Here is a 22,413-nt window from a genome sequence, read left to right on the forward strand (position 1 = left end):
GAAAGGAAATAATTCCAGGAGTCCAGAAACCTATGAGAAAGCAAGTGACTTAAGCATTGTACAGCTTCATCATATATTTCACAAAGATAAAAGTTGGTTATTAATCTCTTTATGTTCAACTTGTAACTCAAAACTTAAGACACTGCTAGATTAGTTGTAGGTGGTTTTCCACTGTATAATTTCTATCTAATTAATTGGTGTGTACAGTGTTAGCATGGTCATCTCAAATTAGAACTAATATTTGTATTTATTTAGTAAAATAGTAGAGAATCAATTTATTTAGTAAAACAAGACATGTTACACTAATAACAGCAATAACCAAAAAACTTGAATCAGAGTTAAAAAGCTAAAGCTGTAAAACTCAGATTACACTCTTGGGGATGTGTGTGTGTTTCCATATAATCTATTTATAAATACTTGACACCGAATGTTTTGCATTAAAATTTGTCTATCAATTTCTTTACTCCCTGGACCATGTGAGGGGTGTCAATATGTCATACTTATAGATTCATTTTGATGATCTTACAAGTCTGACCAGGAACATGTATCATTCACAATTTCAGTTGCTTTTACAATTTCTTCTTCTTGTTTTACTTTACTTTTCTTGGGGGTTAAAACCACTCGAGTCAGCCACTTTTTCAGATACAATACCAGTGATGGTGAACTACAGTACCAAAATGTCTTATAAACAATTAAAGACTATGCTTAAATAATCCGGAGAGACGAGTGAATGTACAATATATCTGTAAAAATATAGATTAGTTATTTTTCCAAATTCAGTATTTACATTGAACAAAATAATTCTCGTGGTTAACCTAACTCAAGTTAGCCAAGTTTGAGGGCCTAACCTTTGATGAACATTTTCTTTTGCTACAAAAGAATCTCCTCTCTTCCACTTCATACTCAGTATCACGAAGTATTTATATCTCCATACTTAGATGACATTTACTTTCTCTATCTATATCTCAGCTACCAAAATTAATTATTTCTTATTTTCTGAGCAATTGTTCCTGCATCAGTTTAACCGTTTTCAACTTTAACATATTCACTAAATTTCTTGCAATCATATAGAACAGGTGTGGACATAAATAGATAAATGCCAAATTGGAAGCTAAAGAAGTGCTGCAACCATGTGCAAGTTGATTTCATCACCACCTAAAGTTAACAAATCAATTGAAAGCATAATAAATCTCTATTCATACTTTCAGGTTGAAATTGATTCGAGAAAAACTCACTAGGGTGTGTTTAAACAAGAGTGATGAATTGGGTACATAAATTCCTAAATCGAGCACAAATTTTGCTCGAGGGCACATAATTCATATGCCTGTGTTGTAGAAGACCGACAGAACAAACACAGTGCATAAACAATTACTAGCAAGATAAAGCACAACACATAACCAATTAAAATAAAAAACAACAGATATACAAAGACACACACATACACAAGTAGAAAGCAATACGAGTATAATCAATTAACATTAACTTTATAGGAGGGGGATGAAAGTAGAAAATATGAAAAGAAGAGAGTAGATAGCCCCTTAAATAGATAAATAAGAGAAGCGTTTGCGCCAAATAACCCTAAAAATCCCGCGAAAATTGTGTATACGATAGTAGCAGTTACGGGAATTGGAGTGATTTCTGGACGATTGAGCGAGAAAGATAAAGATCTGTCGTCCAGCAGTATTTTGTGTTTCGTCCAGAGTGAGTAACCTTAATAAAAAGTAAACAAACATTCTGAATGTGGCTCACTCTCGACGAGGCCCATAAAAATTCTCATTCGGCTGTTATCAAACGAGCCTGTAGTGATTTTTTTTTGTTTGGACGAATGGTTTCTGATTTTTCAAATGCAAAGTTTTCAACAAACATATCTGCATTTCAAGTATACCACGTGCATGACAATTATACAATATTAAGTTATTGTTAATTATGATGGTTATTTTAGAATTTAAATAATACATGACTCTTTAAGAAAAAAAGAGAATTACACGAAAAATATTTTAGTAAATTAACAAGATATAGAAATATTCCCTGATTTACATTTAAGCTTATAATTGTAGAATAATTATCAGCCAGATCTTTATGTAAAACAGAGTAAATTGAAAATATTAATATGTATTTATTCTTCATAAATCTTATGATTTTTCTATCAAAAAAAGAAAAAGATAAAAGGTGCATATTCTCATTGTAATCAATTTCAAAATATTTCTTAAAATGTCGGGTTCACTACATTAGATATTTACCCAAGGAAGAGCCACAAGATTTAACATAGCGGTTGAGAGCAAAACCACACCAAAAAACCCTAAAAAATTTGAATAGATGCGGCCTCTCCCAAAGGTTGCGACTGGCGGGTCAAATACACCCTGTATATTCACACCAAGTCTCTGCTGTAGATGAGCGCTCTTGTCTATGTTTGGTTCTTACTGCTACAAACTCTTCACATTTCCTCTTCAAATTACTCTCTAAACATTTTGTTTCTGTTTCCTCTCAAGTTCCCCTCTCTTGCTCCCACATCTAATCACCTATATACACCTGTAATTCTTTTCAAGTCATGGCAATGGAGACTGAGTTTGAATTCTATGAATTTAAGCATAGGTTTGCCTTGTACGATCCAGCTTCGTATTTCGATGAAAATATTAGCGACCAGCATTTTAATCTTTACCATACCATCGACCGGACACTTTTTTATAGGCTAGTCCGTAAACTTGGTCGTAACGTTGATGAATCTATGTTTGTGGTGGCATTCTTAATCTGGCTGGAAAGAATCTGTTATAGCAAGAATGCTGTCCACAAAGTAATTTCTTGGCCATTTCATTTGATTAACCAACTTGCAAATGAGATTGCTGGTTTTTTTATGTGGATGGAGAACAAGGACGTAGGTCAAGAGTTGTTTGATCCTCGTTTGCTTCAGATGTTATGCTCTCGTGAAATCAACGTGCTCTACTTTCGGGAGAAACGGAGTAAGGTCAATGAGAGTGTCAGGAATATAGTCTCTGAAGTTTGTGTGAGGGCGTTTAGAGATATACTGACAAGTGATAGTCAGTTTGTAGATGTTCATGGAGATAGGATGTGGTTTGGTTGTAACACCAATCCAGTTTTTGTGCCACGTCCTCCTTTGTACCACAATGTTGTAGGTCGGTTTCCTCAACCAGGGTTAGGTGCAAACTTGGGTCCTAGAAATTATATGGGTCACGTCCGGAATGTATTGGAAAATCCCGATGCTGATTTAAGTGAATTTTTTGGAGGAATGCAGGTGGTGGATGGTTGCGAGGATGAACCTCATGTTGCACCAGAAGATCGAACAATCTTTTTAACATTCTCCAAAGGCTACTACCTCCCTGAATCCGAAATTCGAGAATTCTTCACAAGGTATAAAATTAATTTAATATGTAATATTCATCCAGATGTATGCAAATCCATAACTATACTATATAGTGTTGAAAATTTGTTTATGTGGTGAGTAAGTAAATATATGTTTACATGCCTTTCCTCTGTGTTCAGGATTTTTGGCGATTTCATTGAAGTCATCTACATGCAAGATGTGTCGAGTGATGAACAACCATTGTACGCTAGAATGGTTTGCCGTTCTTCTTCCATCATTCCACACATTGCTCCTCCCGGAATAAAGACAAAGTACTCCATTTATGGGAAGCAAGTCTGGGCCAAAAAGTATATCAAGAGAAGTCGCGAGTCCACTTCTGATGATTAGTAAAAAAAACATTTGAACTAGCCTTTTTTTCACAAATTTATGTTAAAGTTGGTGGCTTGTGGTAAATGTTTCACCACTTTTTAATATTGAAAACTTGTATTTTTGAAGAAGATACATTATTTTGTTCAAATTTATTATCTTAAGAATTTTTTTCTGAAATAAATTGAATTAATTCTCATGTTGAAAGTACAAAGTTACTCAGTAATAGATTAAGCCATATAGAAAATGAGATATGATTAATAATATTTATAACTACAATAACATATAGAAATATTTTATTAATATTATAAATTAATATAATATTACACCATACTACGACTCTTGTTCCCACCATGAATTCTAATTTAAAGGTGCACATGAAAGGTTAACAATCATAAAAAAGATGGCCCCAACATATTCTCTACATAATCAAAATTTTTACTTAATAAATAGATTTTAAAATCATACTCTAGACAACTGACGAATAATCAGAGTCTATGTATCATACCCTAGTCTAGAACATTGTCAGAGTCTATGTATGAGAAATTATGCGAGTCTCCAGATTAGTCCTAAGTCTATATATATCATCTAACGATAAAAACTAAGAAATCAATGATGTTTTGAAGGCAAATTTTAGAGATATCCTCAAATTATTTTATGTAAACGGAAAAAAAATCAGATAAAGTTGAAAGAAAGACATCCGAGGGAGCTTTTAATAGAAGTCAGAAATAGTGCGTGATTTCATGTAATTTATCGAACTTATGGTTTAATAGAAAAGAAGTTATAATAAATATTGTTAGTTAATACTTTATGTCATTCATTGTAATATTTTCCAAATTTATTCTAAATTCTAATTTAGTTTAAATAGAATAGCTATTGATGTTTTTGCCACTTTGATAGGTTTTTTAATCCTAATTTATATAATACAAACAAGGTTAGACATTTTTTTTATGTTTTTTACAATAATATTAGAAGACTTAAAAAGAAAAAAAAGACATGAAAGTTAGTTAACTTATGTCCATCATATCTTGTACAAGTAATTCTACTAATGCTGCACAAATATCCCAATAATATACAAGTCAAGATGAAAATCAGTTATCTTACCTATTACTCCGCCACATACCTCTAACTCACCCAGAATTGTGATAATCTACAAAAACATTTTATTAAAAATAAAAAATAACGAAGATGCTCTTGACTACCGATAACAAATTTTGAAAATAAGATGGTTGTGTCCAAACTTGGAATGATGGAATAATGTGTGGACTTAGGAGCTCCTATCAAAAACTAGTAAAATTTTATTTTAGTTGTCCGTTATTTGATTATGTGCGTGTATAGATATATCCGATGCAATTGTCGATTATTTGTGTGTGTGCATATTCATACGAACACACACAGACACGCACATATATATATATATATATATAAATTTTCAAATTTTATTTTTTACTATTATTTGTGTATTTGTGCTTATGCATCTTGACTACTTAATTTTTGCATATGTTTGTATACTGTGTTTAGTATGGTCGTAACGATTTACTAGGTGAACCTAATCACCTTGTTTTAATCTGGACTAGTTCATTTTCTTTCAAGAAGCCTGAGACAAAACAACAAAAAACTATAGATGTCATTGAAGCTCCTGCAAATCAGAAATATCCAATTGTCAAATTTGTTTTGTTGAGGACACACAACGCGATTTGTACATTACACTATCTAACGCCCCGATATTTCCCAATCTTAAAATATTTTATTGAAAGGAGCCATAATAATTGACACCCTTATTGATTCTATTCCCCAAATTCATTTGGGCAGGAACACTCAAAACACAACTTTAACAACATAACTTTAGTCTTATTAAAACATAAAAACATTTATCGCTTCTGAATTTAGAAGAGAGAAAACTTGTCTATTTTAAAAATCCGCTCATACGGACAGGTTAAAACATCTAGCTATTCTGAACATAGAATAGTGAAAGAAGTACTTGTATAATTATAAGTAATGAGTTTGATATGTAAAACATTTAACTATTTTGAAAGTAGAATTGATGAGGAATACATGGGTAAATCTAAACATATTAACATGCAAAATATTTTACTATTATGATATTATAATAAGGGTAAAACACTTGCCTTTGGTCCTAAACAATTATGTGCACTCGCATTTAACACAACAATCTCATTCTGACATCTCATGACATCATCATATTTTATTCCCCCAAGTCTCTTTATCTGCCGCTCATGTCGTTGCTACAAACCCAGCATGCATTACCATTCAAATATTTTCTTTTGACTTCAACGTTTGGTCATGATAGTCTAGAACGATCTGCATCTTATAAGATACATCTTTAATCATCTACACGATAATTACTCGACAAACTCCTTTTCTAACATTCTATCTTCTATCCATACGATAGTCCACACATAATTAAAATATTTAAGCACAAGAATCTCAAATCATGTAGGCATATAATTCAAATAACACATAAACACATAATTCAAGCAACATGTAATTCAATTTTTCAATCGATTCAGTTTGGTATGTTTAAAACTGAAATCAAGCCAAAATACGACTTTTGGTAAATACGCCCCATAGAGATGTTTACAAAATAAGCGACCATTCGACACAAAAGGATTTAGGTCTCGAAAGTATTTTTAATGGAAGCCGAATATTTTTTAGAGTCTAGATGCGTTTGTTTTGTACTAAACAGACAAACAGTCTATTTATTATGAATAACATAAGAATAATTCAAATAATAATAATATTAATTGATTATTTAATACCTTTATATATTTTTAAAAACTCAAAATATTTTTCAAAATATTATTTGATTTAATTATAAATAATTCATTTACCTATTTATTAATAAAACCAATTATTTAAAAATTCAATCAACCCATTTAGATTAATAAATAATTAACTAGAATAAATTAGAAATAATTTAATCAAATTAATAAAGCAAACAATTTTTGGAATTTAAAAACAATTCAGTTTAATTATTAAAAAAATTAATTGAATAAAATATTAGATTTAAAAAAGAATTTCAAGAATTTTTAATAAATCATAAACCATAACCAGTTTTTAGGAAAAAGTGTTTGTTTCTTATGGATCGAAACGTTGTCAACTCCGAGTCACCGAGAACACATGACCCGCAGGTAAAACAACAGATTCTGACGAAGGTCGATAGTCCGGGGAGGCCCCAATTGGGACGAAAATAACTTGAATTCTATGATTTTTCAGTTGGGTTTCGTTCTAAACTGAAAAAACTTGTATTAATTCATAACATCACTAAACGATCAACCGATCGTAATTTTCGATAAAAAATTTGAACATCACATTCGATTTTCGGCCAAACTCGACGCGACGGAAAATCCGAACCAACATTGACGAAAATGAAGGTGAATATGCAAGCACACGACATCTGGAAGGCAGTGGAGCTTGCAGCTGAGGAAAAGAAAGATAGGTTGGCTTTGGCAACCATCTATCAATCCATTCCGGAGGACATCTTATTGTCAGTGGCTGTTAGGAATACGATAAAAGAAACATGGGATGCCATCAAAATGATGTGCCTAGGTTCCGATCGCGTAAGACAGGCCAAGGTGCAGACCTTCAAGTCAGAGTTTGAGGTGCTTAGCATGAAGGAGACAAAAACTATCGATGAGTTCTGTATGATGTTAAACGACCTGGTAACCAATATACGAGCGTTGGGTGAAATTGTTGAAAAAGGTTGTGTGGTGAAGAAGCTGTTGAGGGCTGTACCTTCTAGGTTTCTGCAAATAACCTCTGCAATGGAGCAATTTGGAAAGTGTAATGAGATGTCAATAGAGGAGGCCGTGGGATCATTAAAGGCGCATGAGGAAAAAACTCGTGGCCAAACAGAGAAGCTTGGAAATCAATTACTCTTGACTGAGGATGAGTGGGCAAAGCGAGAAACAAATGGAGGGAAACTATTGTTAACCAAGGAGGAATGGTTAAAGAGAACAAGTACAGGAGGAACTGATAGTTCACAAAACCAGAAATCTCGAGGAGGGTCTAAGGGATTACATGTTGTGAGAGAAACAAGTAAGGTAAAATGTTTTAATTGTCACAACTATGAACATTTTACTGCAACTTGTCGTAAACCACAACGAGGAAGGGAGACAAATCAAGAGGTGAACTTATCACAAATCCATGATAATGAACCTGCTTTGCTTATGGTGAAACAAGAAAAAGTGGAAGAACGAACACTCTTGTTGAATGAGAAAGATGTTCGACCAAAGTTAAGCAAAGATTTTGATATGCAAACTGAATCCAACTTGTTGTATTTGGATAACGGAGCTAGTAACCATATGACGGGGTTACGATCGAAATTCAAGGAATTGGATGAAAGTATCACAGGTCAAGTGAAATTTGGGGATGGTTCGTTGGTACATATGAAAAGGAAAGGCTGCTCATGAAGGTTAGAAGATCTGCAAATCGGCTTTACAAGATCATAATGGAATCAAGCAAAGGTAGTTGCATGCTGTCAAAATTGAAAGATCCAGAGTGGTTATGGCACTTACGTCTTGGCCATGTAAATTTTCAGGCAATTAAACTAATGTCTAAAATTAACATGGCATATGGGATACCTAAATTGTTGAATCCAAAGGAGATGTGTACCGGCTGTTTGATGTCGAAGCAGGCAAGGGATTGTTTCCGAGCAAGGCAAACTTTTTATGAAAAGAAACCATTAAAATTGATCCATGGAGATCTTTGTGAACCAATTACTCCAGCCACATTGGGAGGTAACAAATATTTTTTTCTTCTTGTTGATGATTTTAGTAAAATGATGTGGACCTATATGCTAAGAAGCAAAGACAAAGTCTTAAAAGCGTTCAAAAAATTTAGAGTGATGATTGAGAAAGAAAAGGAAAACAAGATCAAGAAACTAAGAACAGATAGAGGAGCGAAGTTTTGCTCTAACCAATTCAAATAATTTTGTGAGGACATGTGCATTATACGATATTTTACTTCATCCTACACACCCCAACAAAACGGGGTTGTAGAGCGCAGATATCGTACCGTTGTAGCTATGGCACACAGTTTTTTGAAGGAGATGAGACTGCCTTTAACGTTGTGGGGGGAAGCTGTAAGGTACACAATATATGTGCTAAACAGATTACCTACAAGAGCTCTGACAAGGAAAACTCTTCACGAAGCATGGACAGGAGAGAAGCCTGATGTGTCATACATTCGAGTTTTTGGGTGTGTCGCTCATATGAAAGTACAAAGTGGGCATACAACGAAATTAGAGGACCGAAGTAAAATGGTTATTTACCTTGGTAGAGAACCCGGGACTAAGGCTTCACGGTTGTATGATCCAATTAGTGGAAAAATACTAGTGAGACGTGATGTTGTGTTCGAAGAAAATAGAGTTTGGCAGTGGGAAAATAAAGGAAAAGAAGGTGAACAACTGGGTGGAACCTTTTCGGTGGCTGTTGAAAATGTAACAGGGGTTACCGAAGAATTCGGTGAAGGTTCAAGCTTCCCTGGTAATTGAACAGTAGGGAATGGTGCCAGCATCTCTAGTAACGAAACGGAGGGGAACAGTGAAAGTGGTGCAACAATGAGTAACATTCTATCAAGTATCAGTCCATTAAGCTCAAATACTGATGAAATCAGTACATCATCAGGTGACAACAATCAACCCATTAAATTTCATTTACTTGATGAGATTTATAATGAAACACAGGAAATTGAACTCGAAGATGATCTATTGTTGCTGGGAATTGAAGAACCTACAGATTACAAACAAGCAGAGAAAGATAAAGAATGGGAGTTAGCAATGAAGTACGAGATTGATGCTATTGAAAAAATAAGACGTGGGAGCTAGTGGAATTTCCACCAGGATAAAAGCCAATTGGTTTGAAGTGGGTGTATAAAGTTAAGCGGAACACAAAAGGTGAAATCGTGAAGTACAAAGCGAGGGTGGTCGCAAAGGGGTATGCTCAACGGCAGGGAGTAGAGTTTGACGAAGTTTTCGCACCAGTAAATAGGCCGGAAACAGTAAGGCTTCTACTAGCTTTAGCATCAAAGAATGGTTGGGTAGTAGATCATTTAGATGTCAAGTCTGCTTTCCTCAATGGCGAATTAGAGGAGACGGTGTATGTGACACAACAAGAAGGGTTCATTAAAGAAGGAAAAGAGCAGATGGTGTATAGACTGGTGAAAGCTCTGTACGGCTTAAGATAAGCACCGAGAGCATGGTACTCAAAACTCAGCAAGGTTCTCGAGAGAATGGGTTTTGTTAAATGCCCATAAGAGCACGCTGTTTATACAAAACGTGAAGGAGGGGAGGTGCTCCTTATTGGTGTATATGTAGATGATATCATGGTCACAGGAACTAGCATCAAGAATGTAAACAAGTTTAAACAGCAGATGGGTGAGATATTTGATATGAGTGGTCTTGGAAGGCTGTCTCATTACTTGGGCATCGAAGTAATTCAAGAGGAGGGATTCACGAAGCTAAAGCAAACATCATATGGTGAGAGATTGCTCGGGAAATTTGGACTGAAAGACTGCAATTCTGCTAAATTTCCTATGGAACCAAAGGTGTAGATTGATAACGATGAGAAGGGAAAGCCAGTTAATTCTACGGAATTGAAAATCATGGTAGGAGGTTTGAGGTATCTGGTTCATACTCGCCCCGATATAGCTTTTTCAGTAGGTGTTGTAAATTGCTTTATAGAGAGGCCGACTATTCTTGATCTCAATGCAGCTAAATGCATCCTAAGATATATCACAGGTACACTGGAGTATGGTCTGATTTATGCAAAGGGGACAGGTAACTACTTATTTTCTGGATACTTAGACAGTGACATGGGTAACAATGTGGTGGATCGAAGGAGTACATGTGGGATGGCTTTCTATTTAAATGAAAGTCTGATTACATGGGTATCCCAGAAGCAAAGATGGGTTGCTTTGTCCTCCTGTGAAGCCGAATTCATGGCTGCTACTGCAGCAGCATGCCAAGGAGTGTGGTTACTGACATGAAGCCTGGAGCCGTGATGATCTACATTGATAACCGATCAGTAATAGACTTAGCTAAAAATCCTGTATTTCACGGACGTAGTAAACACATTGATATACAGTATCATTTTATTCGGGAATGCGTAAAGCGTGGTGAAATTATTGTGAAGCATGTTCGAAGTGAGGAGCAATGAGCAGATGTGCTAACTAATCCTATGACAACGATTAATTTCGAAAGGATGCGTGAATTACTTGGAATCAGAAACTTGGAGAAAGGAGTTTAGATTACGGGGAGATTTGTTGGAAATAATCTAAACTCTATATGGTTTATTTGTTTATTTGCATTGGTGTCTGGCAAACGTATTTTTCTGTGTTTTGAATAAGTCACAGTTTATTTAGCTATTTTGTAGGAGAGTTGAGTAAGTGTAGGTGGTGGGGTACTGATAGGAGTTGTTCCTGTTTTATAGGAGTAATAGTTCTTTTTTCATTATATGTATGCATTGAGTCTGTAGTAATAACTTAACTTTTATTATTATCAAAGTTCAGCAACAAGTTTATCTCTGCAAATACTCGTGTGTATTGTTCAGATATCTGGGAATAGTGTGTGCATAGTGTGTGTGTGTTTATACTGTTAAACTACATCTTCTTCCTATTTTTTCTAAATTATAGTTTACCTTATCCTAGTGCCTTAGTATTGCTTGTTCCACTATTTTGATAATTATTTTCATCTATCTTTTTGATGTATTATTCAATCACGAAGCTAATTATAGTGATCGCGTAGATTAAATGGATTTTGGGGTATTAATTTCTTCTACTATTAGATGATTGCTCTAAAAGTTGAAACTTTTGGAGAAACACATTATTGTTTCTGTGGTGAACTTCTATTAGGAGTGTCGTGTTGAAACTTGGGAAATCATTTTCATCAGTAATGGTTTATCCCTGTTTCTCCGTTGAATTTCTGGTTGAGCTCACATTATTGTAATCTCACCCGGTGCTTAAAAATTGCTCAATATCATTTATGCTAGTGTTACATTTGTACGATTCTATTAGAAGTGATTTAACAATCCTTTTAAATAAGGGCACTTGTTCACGTAAAGAAAGTGGTAGAAGTTTAAATGCTATACAACTTAAGAAGAGGAAAATAAATATATTTTGTATAACTATTTTTTAATAAATTCATTTAATTAAAGATTTTATCAAAGCATTTAAATTAATAAATATATAATTAAAACAAATTATAAATAATTTAATCAAATTATAATTTGAAATTAATAAAGCAAACAATTTCTGGAATTTAAAAACAATTCAGTTTAATTATTAAAAAATTAAACTATTAAATAAAATATTAGATTTGAAAACAAATTTTTTGAATTTTTAATAAATCAGAAATCAAAAACAATTTTTAGGAAAAAGTCTTTGGTTCTTGTGGATCAAAACAAGGTCCACTCTAGGTTAGAAAATCGGAACAACTCTTGGTCACTAAGAACATAAGACACTCTTGTAAAACTACAGATTTTGGCGCCTCCCATTGTGATGAAAATAACTCAAGAACAATAGAAATGATTTTAGGGGATTTCCTTATTTTTAAAACAATTTTTTTCCTATTTTCTGAAAATATATATGAATTTTAATTAATTAAAAACTATTTATATTTACATAATAATAGTCCTAAAAATATTTGGGGTCTAACTATACCATTTAATAAAAATATTTAGCCCAAAATTAACTAGGGGGAATAATTAATTCTCAAATAATTATAAAAATTATGTCAAAGTTCCCAAAAAATTATGAATTTTCAAAATATGCAATAATATAAATTTGGAATTCCCATGATTTTATAAACATAAAACTACAAATTTTGTGGGATTTGACGTGTCGGTTCGGTTCTGGTCTGATAACTTTTAAGAACTCAAAATATTTTATAAATTTAAAATAAACTCCGATTTTTTTTTATAAAATATGCTAATGCACTTAAAATGATGCAGATCCATGTTAACATAATTAATTTCCGATAGCAATTAAGCGCATTTTGACACGTAACAAATATCCGAAAAATAACAATATTTGAAAATGTTAACATTTATCTAAATAATTGAAATAGTGACTAATCTGGGCACACATTATACATACCATTTTTTAAATTATGAAAAACGGTTATTTTAGAATTTATATAATTGAATGACTCTTTGAGAAAAAAGAGAATTACACGAATTTTTTTTAGTAAGGTAAAAAGATAAAGATATATTCTCTGCTTTACATTTAAGTTTGTCTTGTAGAATAATTATCAACCAAATCTTTATATAAACAAAATAATTTTAAAATATTAACATGTATTTATTCTTCATAAATTTTATAATTTTTTCATGAAAAAGAAAACTATAAATGCATATTATCATTCCAATCAATTTCAGAATATTTCTTGCAATGCATAGCGGTTTGGGAGAAAACCCTACAAAAAAGCCCTAAAAATTTTGGTAGCATGTGGTAAATGTTTCACCACTGTTTAATATTGAAAACCTGTATTTTTCATGCATATAAATCAAGTTGTTCAAGTCTATTATCTTAAGAATTTTTTATATGAAATAAATTGAATTATCAGTCTCATGTTGAAAGTACATACTTACTCGTAATAAATCAACCCATATATATAAAATGAGATATGATAAGTAATATTTATAACCAGAATAACATATAGAAAATTTTGATTAATATTATAAATTAGTATAATACTGCACAATACTAGGACTCTTTTTCCTACCATGAATTCTAATTTAAAGATACAAACTAACCCTTAACAAACATAAGGAAGATGTCCACAATATATTCTCCACATAATCAAAGTTTTTTTCTTAATAAATATATTTTAAAATCATAATCTAGACCCCTGAGGAGCAACTAGAGTCTATATATAGTCTAGAACTTTGTCAGAGTCAATATATGAGAGTAAACTCTTCTGAGTAGAAAAAAATATTTAATGTAAACTAAAAAAAATCAGATAAAGTAGAAGGAAAGACATCTGAGGGAGCTATCAATAGAAGTTGGAAATAGTCGGGTATTTCAAGTAATTTATTGAACTTATTGTTTAATAGAAAAAAGTTATAATAAATATTGTTAGTTTACACTCTTTGTTTTTCATTATATTATTTTCCAAACTTATTATAAATTCTGATTTATTTAGTTTACATAGAGTAGCTATCAATGTTTGTTCCGTCCTTCATAGAGTTTCTAATTCTAATTTATATAATACAAACACTTAAGACATCTTTGTTTTGTGTTAATTACAATTCCAAGAATTAAGAAGAAAAAACAAACATGAACATTAATTCTTATATTCATCCTTTCTTATACAAGTAATTTTACTAATTCTGCACAAATATCATAATAATATAATAGTCATGATAAAAATATTTATTTTACCTATTACTCGACCACCTACCCTAACTCACCCACAAAAGTGATAATCTATAAATATATTTTATTCAAAATAATAAATAATAACGATGCTCTCGATATTAAATTTTGAAAATAAGATGGTTGTGTCCGAACTTGGAATGATGGAATAAATTTTGGACTTAGGAGCTCCCATGAAAACTAATAAAATTTTAAGATAGTTGTCCATTATTTGAGTGTGTGCGTGTATACATATATCCGATACAATTGTAGATTATTTGTGTGTGCATATTCATACGAACACACCCACATACATATATCTATATAAATATTAAATTTTATTTTTTACTATTATTTGTGTATTTGTGCATCTTGATCTTGACTACTTAATTTTTGTACATGTTTGTATTTGGTGTTTAGATTGGTTGTAATGATTTACTAAGTGTACTTGATCACCTTGTTTTAACGACCAATTCATTTTCGTTCAAAAGGCATGCGACAAAACAACAAAAATACTACATTTGTCATTAAAGCTCTTGCAAATGAGAAATATCCAATTATCAAATTTATTGAGGACACACAACTAGATTTGTACATTACACTATCTAACCTCCCCATATTTCCCAATAAATTTGTAGATGAATTTTCTTTGTATAAATTGAATTTTTCCAAAAAGTTTGAGTGTAAGTTGGTTCAAATTGGATGAAGTGATATAGTGAAGACCAATGAACCTACATGTTACTGCCTTACAATGAGTTTTTAAGTTTATTAACGGTTAATAATGAAACCATTTTTTTATTACGGATCGGAAACGTCCAGCATGATGTATAAAATATCTGCTTTAGCCAACATATTCAACTTTTGACCGGAAATTATGCGACTGTCTATATGGAAGGATTCTAGAGTCGTGATACTTTGAGGAAGTCAACAAGTACTATACAAATCAATATTTTAGTTGTTGGTTATTTGTGTGTATATTGTAGATTTTCGTCCAGTAAATGGTACAAATTCCTAAATATTCGAATTTTACTAGAATTATATGTGTTCATACATCTTGACCTTGACGACCTATTTTTTGTGGTTTTCATATGACACACGATAAAATATGAGTTGGTAAATTTTCATTGGCTTCTACTTATTAATTTCAATGAACCCCCTGCATATATAAAAAAAACTCCACATATACATTACACATACCCTATTTATGCCCTTGTTCGAATTATATGTTCAATTTTTTAGTAATGATTCAGTAATTGTTGAATTTATGAGAATTTGATTATATGATATAGATTGGGGTGTAATACATAGATCAGAAATACTGAAAAGGTGTACATATTTGCTTAAGACTACTCTATCATAGACACATGAAAAAAGGTACACATAAAATCCCAACCAAATCAATTTTTTAATGTTCAGGAACGAGGAACAAATTGAAAATCACAATCGTGATTTAAACTATATGACATGGATTGGGTTAATAAATGATGATTTATGTAATTTTTAATTAGGTCATATAACAAGACATTGGTGCATTGATTTTATGATAATAGTTAAAATATAGAACAAAAGATCTATAGTTTGAGATGCTATATTATGGTAATTTTTTAGCTAACTAACTCTGAACAAGTTAACGACCAAAACACAACTCATGCACACAACAAAAATACAATCGTAGCTTATGTATGAAGATCATTACTAACATCACAATTGTAAGAATTAGGACGTGGAGAGGAATTTAGGAGAACAAGAAATTAACAACTAGTAAGTGTATCACATATTTTAATAAGACAAATTGATAACAATTGAAGTCATGATGGAAGATGAGATTGTTGCAGATACCAAACCGGGTTCACTTCAATTTTTCTTGGATTTCTCTGGGGTTGTGTTCAATATGTTTGGTTGGTTTCCTTTTCAGTCTGGGTTTCATTGGGACTTGACTACTGGTTTGTCTTATGTAATGTGTTCCTTATTATTGAATTAAAAATTTTAGACACAAGAATTGCATTGGCCGGTTTTTCGTGTAAAAAGGATGATTATTTTGGATATAAGTTGTCTTCGTAAAAGATATCAATAAAAAGTGGCAATAATTATAGTAAGTAGCTCGTCATACAATTGATGAATTGAAATATATCTTACCGTTTCCGTTGAGTAAATTTCAAATTTATAATTTTGGTACAATATAGTAAGATAAGTCATTTGACAACTATACTGGCACAATTGTTATTTTTAAATGAACAAGGTTCCTTTGTTCGCCACCAATTACTGTGAAAAGAATTTGATTTACTGCTTGCCTGCACCAAAAATTACTAAGTGAACATACTAGTGAAGCATTGGACGATAGATTGGTCCAAGTGCCGGAAGGATACTGATGGGGAGATTTTAATCCAATCCAAGAAATAGGTTTCTAGGTGTCTTGGATTGAGAAGGATCTATGGATGCCTTTGGTATTTGCAATTGGCAGAGGAAGCCTTTGAACATTTTTAACCAAAATAATGTAATGGAATGTACAAAGAGATCCATAGCCATCAGACGTATAATATGCGGGCAATTATTGTGCACAACTAATATTTCGAATAATGTAGATTTTATGGAAAATTTAAGGCTCTAAGTGAATAAATTCATTGGCCAATGTACAATTTCAAATTGTATGATCAAATCTATGTTAGCTAAGTTTTTAGTATTTTTATGTATCATTGTGTACGATCAAATATATTTATTTAAAGGTAAGTACGATATGAATAAAATGAGGATCTAAGGTGTCTTCTCGAAACTATCACGCATACTATTTTATATATTATGCATTAAGCAACACACACTATTTTATGCATCATGCACTAATACTGGATATGGAAACTGCCTTCCGCGCTATTTGTAAATTTTTGACTTTTAGGATATGGGTTGGGCTATAAGTCATTTAGTTTTTGATCTTAGTGATTTTTTTTTTGTTTGGACGAATGGTTTCTGATTTTTCAAATGCAAAGCTTTCAACAAACATATCTACATTTTAAGTATACCACGTGCATGACAATTATACAATATTAAGTTATTATTAAATATGATGGTTATTTTAGAATTTAAATAATACATGACTCTTTAAGAAAAAAAGAGAATTACACGAAAAATATTTTAGTAAATTAACAAGATATAGAAATATTCCCTGATTTACATTTAAGCTTATAATTGTAGAATAATTATCAGCCAGATCTTTATGTAAAACAGAGTAAATTGAAAATATTAATATGTATTTATTCTTCATAAATCTTATGATTTTTCTATCAAAAAAAGAAAAAGATAAACCGTGCATATTCTCATTCTAATCAATTTCAGAATATTTCTTAAAATGTCGGGTTCACTACATTAGATATTTACCCAAGGAAGAGCCACAAGATTTAACATAGCGGTTGAGAGCAAAACCACACCAAAAAACCCTAAAAAATTTGAATAGATGCGGCCTCTCCGAAAGGTTGCGACTGGCGGGTCAAATACACCCTGTATATTCACACCAAGTCTCTGCTGTAGATGAGCGCTCTTGTCTATGTTTGGTTCTTACTGCTACAAACTCTTCACATTTCCTCTTCAAATTACCCTCTAAACATTTTGTTTCTATTTCCTCTCAAGTTCCCCTCTCTTGCTCCCACATCTAATCACCTATATACACCTGTAATTCTTTTCAAGTCATGGCAATGGAGATTGAGTTTGAATTCTATGAATTTAAGCATAGGTTTGCCTTGTACGATCCAGCTTCGTATTTCGATGAAAATATTAGCGACTAGCATTTTAATCTTTACCATACCATCGACCAAACACTTTTTTATAGGCTAGTCCGTAAACTTGGTCGTAACGTTGATGAATCTATGTTTGTGGTGGCATTCTTAATCTGGCTGGAAAGAATTTGTTATAGCAAGAATGTTGTCCACAAAGTAATTTCTTGGCCATTTCATTTGATTAACCAACTTGCAAATGAGATTGCTGGTTTTTTTATGTGGATGGAGAACAAGGACGTAGGTCAAGAGTTGTTTGATCCTCGTTTGCTTCAGATGTTATGCTCTCGTGAAATCAACGTGCTCTACTTTCGGGAGAAACGGAGTAAGGTCAATGAGAGTGTCAGGAATATAGTCTTTGAAGTTTGTGTGAGGGCGTTTAGAGATATACTGACAAGTGATAGTCAGTTTGTAGATGTTCATGGAGATAGGATGTGGTTTGGTTGTAACACCAATCCAGTTTTTGTGCCACGTCCTCCTTTGTACCACAATGTTGTAGGTCGGTTTCCTCAACCAGGGTTAGGTGCAAACTTGGGTCCTAGAAATTATTATAAGTGTAGATATAGTAATATAGACTCACAATAAGCAAACATGCTTGACTAATATTTCTGAATGGATAATAATTGAAGAGATGACTAAAATGGATACATGCTGAATGTTTAAAACAAGAGAAACTAACAACTATAAACCAGGAACTAAATACCTGATTTATCTCCATTACTCTCCTAGATAGACTCAACTACTAAGACCTATTCTAACTGCATATAACCACGTATACACAGCTGATTTATTATTAAAACAGAATTAATCATATTTAGATTAAATTAATATTCCAACAAACTCCCCCTTAATCTAAAATTGATTAAGGTCCTTGACTCCCAGCAGCTGGCGCATCCTTTCAAACTTAACAATTGACATGGGCTTTGTAAGAATATCTGCTCGTTGTGCCTCTGTGTTCACATGTCTGATAACTATGGAACCTTTCTCTACACATTCTCGGATGAAGTGGTAGCGCACATCTATGTGTTTACTACGTCCGTGGAACACTGGATTTTTAGCAAGGTCTATAGCAGACCTATTATCAATGTAAAGCACAACTGGTCCAGCTTTGATGTTCATAATCTGACTTAACAAACTGTGTAACCAAATCCCTTGACAGGCCGCAGCCGTGGCTGCCATAAACTCAGCTTCACACGATGACAACGCCACACATCGTTGTTTTTGAGATACCCATGTGATCAATGATTCATCAAGATAAAAAGCCATACCTCTTGTTGATTTCCTGTCCACAATATCGCCTGCAAGATCACTATCAGAGAAGCCAGAAAGCATATAGTCACCACGACCTCGAGCATACACCAGTCCATAGTTTAACGTCCCTTTCACGTACCTCATAATTCTTTTTACAGCATTCAGATGTAACACAGTAGGTCTCTCCATGAATCTACTCACCAAGCCTACTGCATACGCAATGTCAGGGCGCGTATGCACCAAATACTTCAAACCACCCAACATACTTTTAAAATCCGTAGAATTTATAGCTTCACCTTTCTCATCCTTGTGTAGTTGAATCTTTGGTTCCATCGGTTACTTGGCTGAGTTGCACTCTGTTAAGCCAGCCTTCTCCAACACTTTTCTAGCGTACGCCGTCTGTTTTAACTCGATATGCCCTGCTCCTTGTTTTACTTCAATGCCAAGATAATAACTCAGTTGTCCAAGATCTGACATCTCGAATTCTTTACTCATCTGTGCCTTGAACTGAACAATATTGGTTACATTCGTGCCCGTGATGATCAAGTCGTCTATATATATACCTATAATCAAAGTTTCATCATCCTCCTTTTTAGTATACACAGCATGTTCCAACGGGCATTTGATAAACCTAAGTTTTTCCAGACACTTATTCAGTTGATTGTACCAAGCTCGAGGAGCTTGTCGAAGCCCGTACAGTGCTTTAAACAACCTGAAGACCTTTTGCTCTTCCCCTTGCATCTCATAACCTTCTGGTTGTTGGACATATACCTCCTCATATAGTTGACCATTTAAGAACGCTGATTTAACATCCAAATGATGAACTTCCCAAGAATTTTTGGCTGCCAATGCTAGAAGTAGTCGTACTGTTTCCATCCTTGTTACTAGGGAAAAAGCTTGTTCGAAATCAATACCACATTTCTGTACATATCCCTTGGCGACGAGTCTTGCCTTTTGCTTCAAAATCTTCCCATCTGTGTCCTTTTTTACATTGTAAACCCACTTCAAAGCAATCGACTTGTGACCAGGTGGCAAGTTTGTCAATTCCCCGGTTCTGTTTCTCTCTATAGCTTCAATTTCACAGTCCATGGCATGTCTCCAGCAACTTTCTTTTACTGCTTCTGCGAAATGTACTGGTTCATCAATCCCAGCTAACAACAACTCGTCAGCTAAGTCATCGTCCAGTTCCTGCTGCTCAGTTTCATTGTATATGTCCTGAAGTAGCCTGTAACGATAAGGTGACTCACTACCATCATAGGCATCTTTATTTAGAGTTTCTGTGGTGCTGTAACGAGACTGAGGAGTCTGTGAGGTATGTGACTGAGGTGACTCTGCTTCACCTAATTCAGAAGAATGATTGTTTGACCAGTTTTCATTTCCCATATTTTCCACTCGAGGAGTGCCTTGATCACTCGATATTTCTTCGTCCTGAGTTTCTTCACCGATTACCCCTGCCACAGTGAACTGATGTCGACACCTGTGTATCATCTTTAGTTGCATTGTTCCAATTCCATCCCTTTGCTTCATCGAACATGACGTCCCGGCTAATGTGCACACGCCTAGTGTCGGGATTGAACAAATGGTAAGCCTTTGTACCTGCTTCTCGTCCAAGATGAATAACACGAACACTTTTGTCATCCAATTTAGTTGTATGCACACTTGGTACTTTCATATAAGCAATGCAGCCAAAGACCATGAGATATTCCACCTGTAGCTTTTTCTTTGACCATGACTCATAAGGCGTTGCACCTTCAACTGCTCGAGTTGGCACTCGGTTTAACAAATAAACGGCGTGCCTTATTGCTTCTCCCCACATATACATATGCATGTTTCTTTCTTTCAGTAGACTCCTCCCCATGGCAACCACAGTTCTGTTGCGTCGCTCCACAACTCCGTTATGTTGTGGAGTGTATGGAGCTATAAAGTGGCGAGCAATACCCATATCGTTACAAAAACTTGCAAAGGCCTTCGAGCAGAATTCTCCTCCTCTATCAGTGCGAAGAACTTTAATAGTCTGGTTTGATTCCTTTTCCACTAATACTTTAAATGTCTTAAAATATGTCAGTGCTTCAGCCTTTGTCCTGAGCATATAAACCCTCATTGCACGACTAAAATCGTCAACAAACAATAGAAAATACTTGTTACCAGCTGGTGTTGGTGGAGAGATAGGGCCACAGATGTCTCCATGGATGAGTTCCAGCCGTTCCTTGGCACTAAAGACAGACTGTGTGGGAAACGGGCGTCTCGCCTGTTTAGACATCAAGTATCCCTTACACACTTCCTTTGGGTGTGTAAAAGTGGGCAAACCATGTACCATTCGATTCTTGGACATCAGATTCATAGAGTTAAAATTCACATGACCAAGCCGTGCATGCCAAAGCAAGCTCAAATCATCTGCTTTTGTTAACAAACACATTCGACTAGTATCCTTTGTTAAAACCTTGTATAATCTATTTGATGCATGCTTCACTTTCATTATCATGGTATTTTTCTCATTATAAATCCACAAAAATTCTCCCTTAATAATCACTTTACTACCACCTTCAGACAATTGGCCCAATGAAATTATATTATTGCATAGACTTGGAATAAAGTATACCTCTTTGAGAGTACATTCCTTGCCATCCTGAGTTGTAATATTGATTGATCCTTTCCCATGTATTTCAACTGTGGATCCATCTCCAAACTTGACTCTACCTCTCACTCCTTCATCCAGTTTAGTGAACTTGTGACGGTAACCGGTCATGTGGTTACTAGCCCCATTATCGAGATACCACACACTTGTGTCCCTTTGTCCTTCGAATCCAGCTTTGTTCAATTTTGGACTTACTCCTCCTTCATGGAGCAAAAACATCTCATCCTTGACACCATGACATTCTGCCAGCAAAAGAGTGGGTTCATCATCATTTACATAGGCCAAATTTGCCTCATGTGTTTGCTCCTTTTCTCTCCTGGGTTTACGACACTCCGCAGCATAGTGTCCGTAAGCACTGCAATTAAAACAATGTATGTTGTTTCTGTCACGACCACCTCTAGAGAAGTCTCTTCCCTTTGTTACATCTCTTCCCTGTGAGCTACCTCTGTTCGCTCGCTTCACCCACTCATCCCGAGTGAGTAATAGTTGGCCTTCCTTATTCTCCCTTTTCACCCATTCTTCTTCGGTGAGAAGTAGCTGTTGATCACTGCTCTCATTTTTCCCACGTACTCTTTCTTCATGGGCCTTAAGAGAGCCCACTGTCTCCTCAACAGACATTTGCTCCAGGTTCCCGAACTGCTCAATAGCTGAAGCTATCTGTAAGAATCTGGTGGGTACAGCTCGCAGAATTTTCTTGACCACGTATT

The 22,413-nt window shown here is 34.0% G+C and overlaps 3 protein-coding genes across 3 annotated transcripts; 2 read left to right on the forward strand and 1 right to left on the reverse strand.

Moving 5' to 3' along the window:
* Window positions 1–2,548: 2,548 nt before the first annotated feature.
* On the forward strand, window positions 2,549–3,706 carry LOC141700043 (uncharacterized). Its single transcript, XM_074503816.1, has 2 exons — window positions 2,549–3,366; window positions 3,499–3,706. Exons 1-2 carry the CDS (start codon window positions 2,549–2,551, stop codon window positions 3,704–3,706), a joined length of 1,026 nt encoding a protein of 341 aa, XP_074359917.1.
* A 6,324-nt stretch (window positions 3,707–10,030) lies between these two features.
* On the forward strand, window positions 10,031–10,693 carry LOC141700044 (secreted RxLR effector protein 161-like). Its single transcript, XM_074503818.1, has 2 exons — window positions 10,031–10,138; window positions 10,259–10,693. Exons 1-2 carry the CDS (start codon window positions 10,031–10,033, stop codon window positions 10,691–10,693), a joined length of 543 nt encoding a protein of 180 aa, XP_074359919.1.
* A 7,979-nt stretch (window positions 10,694–18,672) lies between these two features.
* On the reverse strand, window positions 18,673–19,404 carry LOC141700045 (secreted RxLR effector protein 161-like). The gene has a single exon (XM_074503819.1). The coding sequence runs from the start codon at window positions 19,402–19,404 to the stop codon at window positions 18,673–18,675; it is 732 nt and encodes a 243-aa protein (XP_074359920.1).
* Between the last annotated feature and the right edge of the window lie 3,009 nt (window positions 19,405–22,413).

The sequence above is a fragment of the Apium graveolens genome, unplaced genomic scaffold (genome assembly GCF_009905375.1).
Source record: "Apium graveolens cultivar Ventura unplaced genomic scaffold, ASM990537v1 ctg1677, whole genome shotgun sequence".
Classification (NCBI taxonomy): domain Eukaryota; kingdom Viridiplantae; phylum Streptophyta; class Magnoliopsida; order Apiales; family Apiaceae; genus Apium; species Apium graveolens.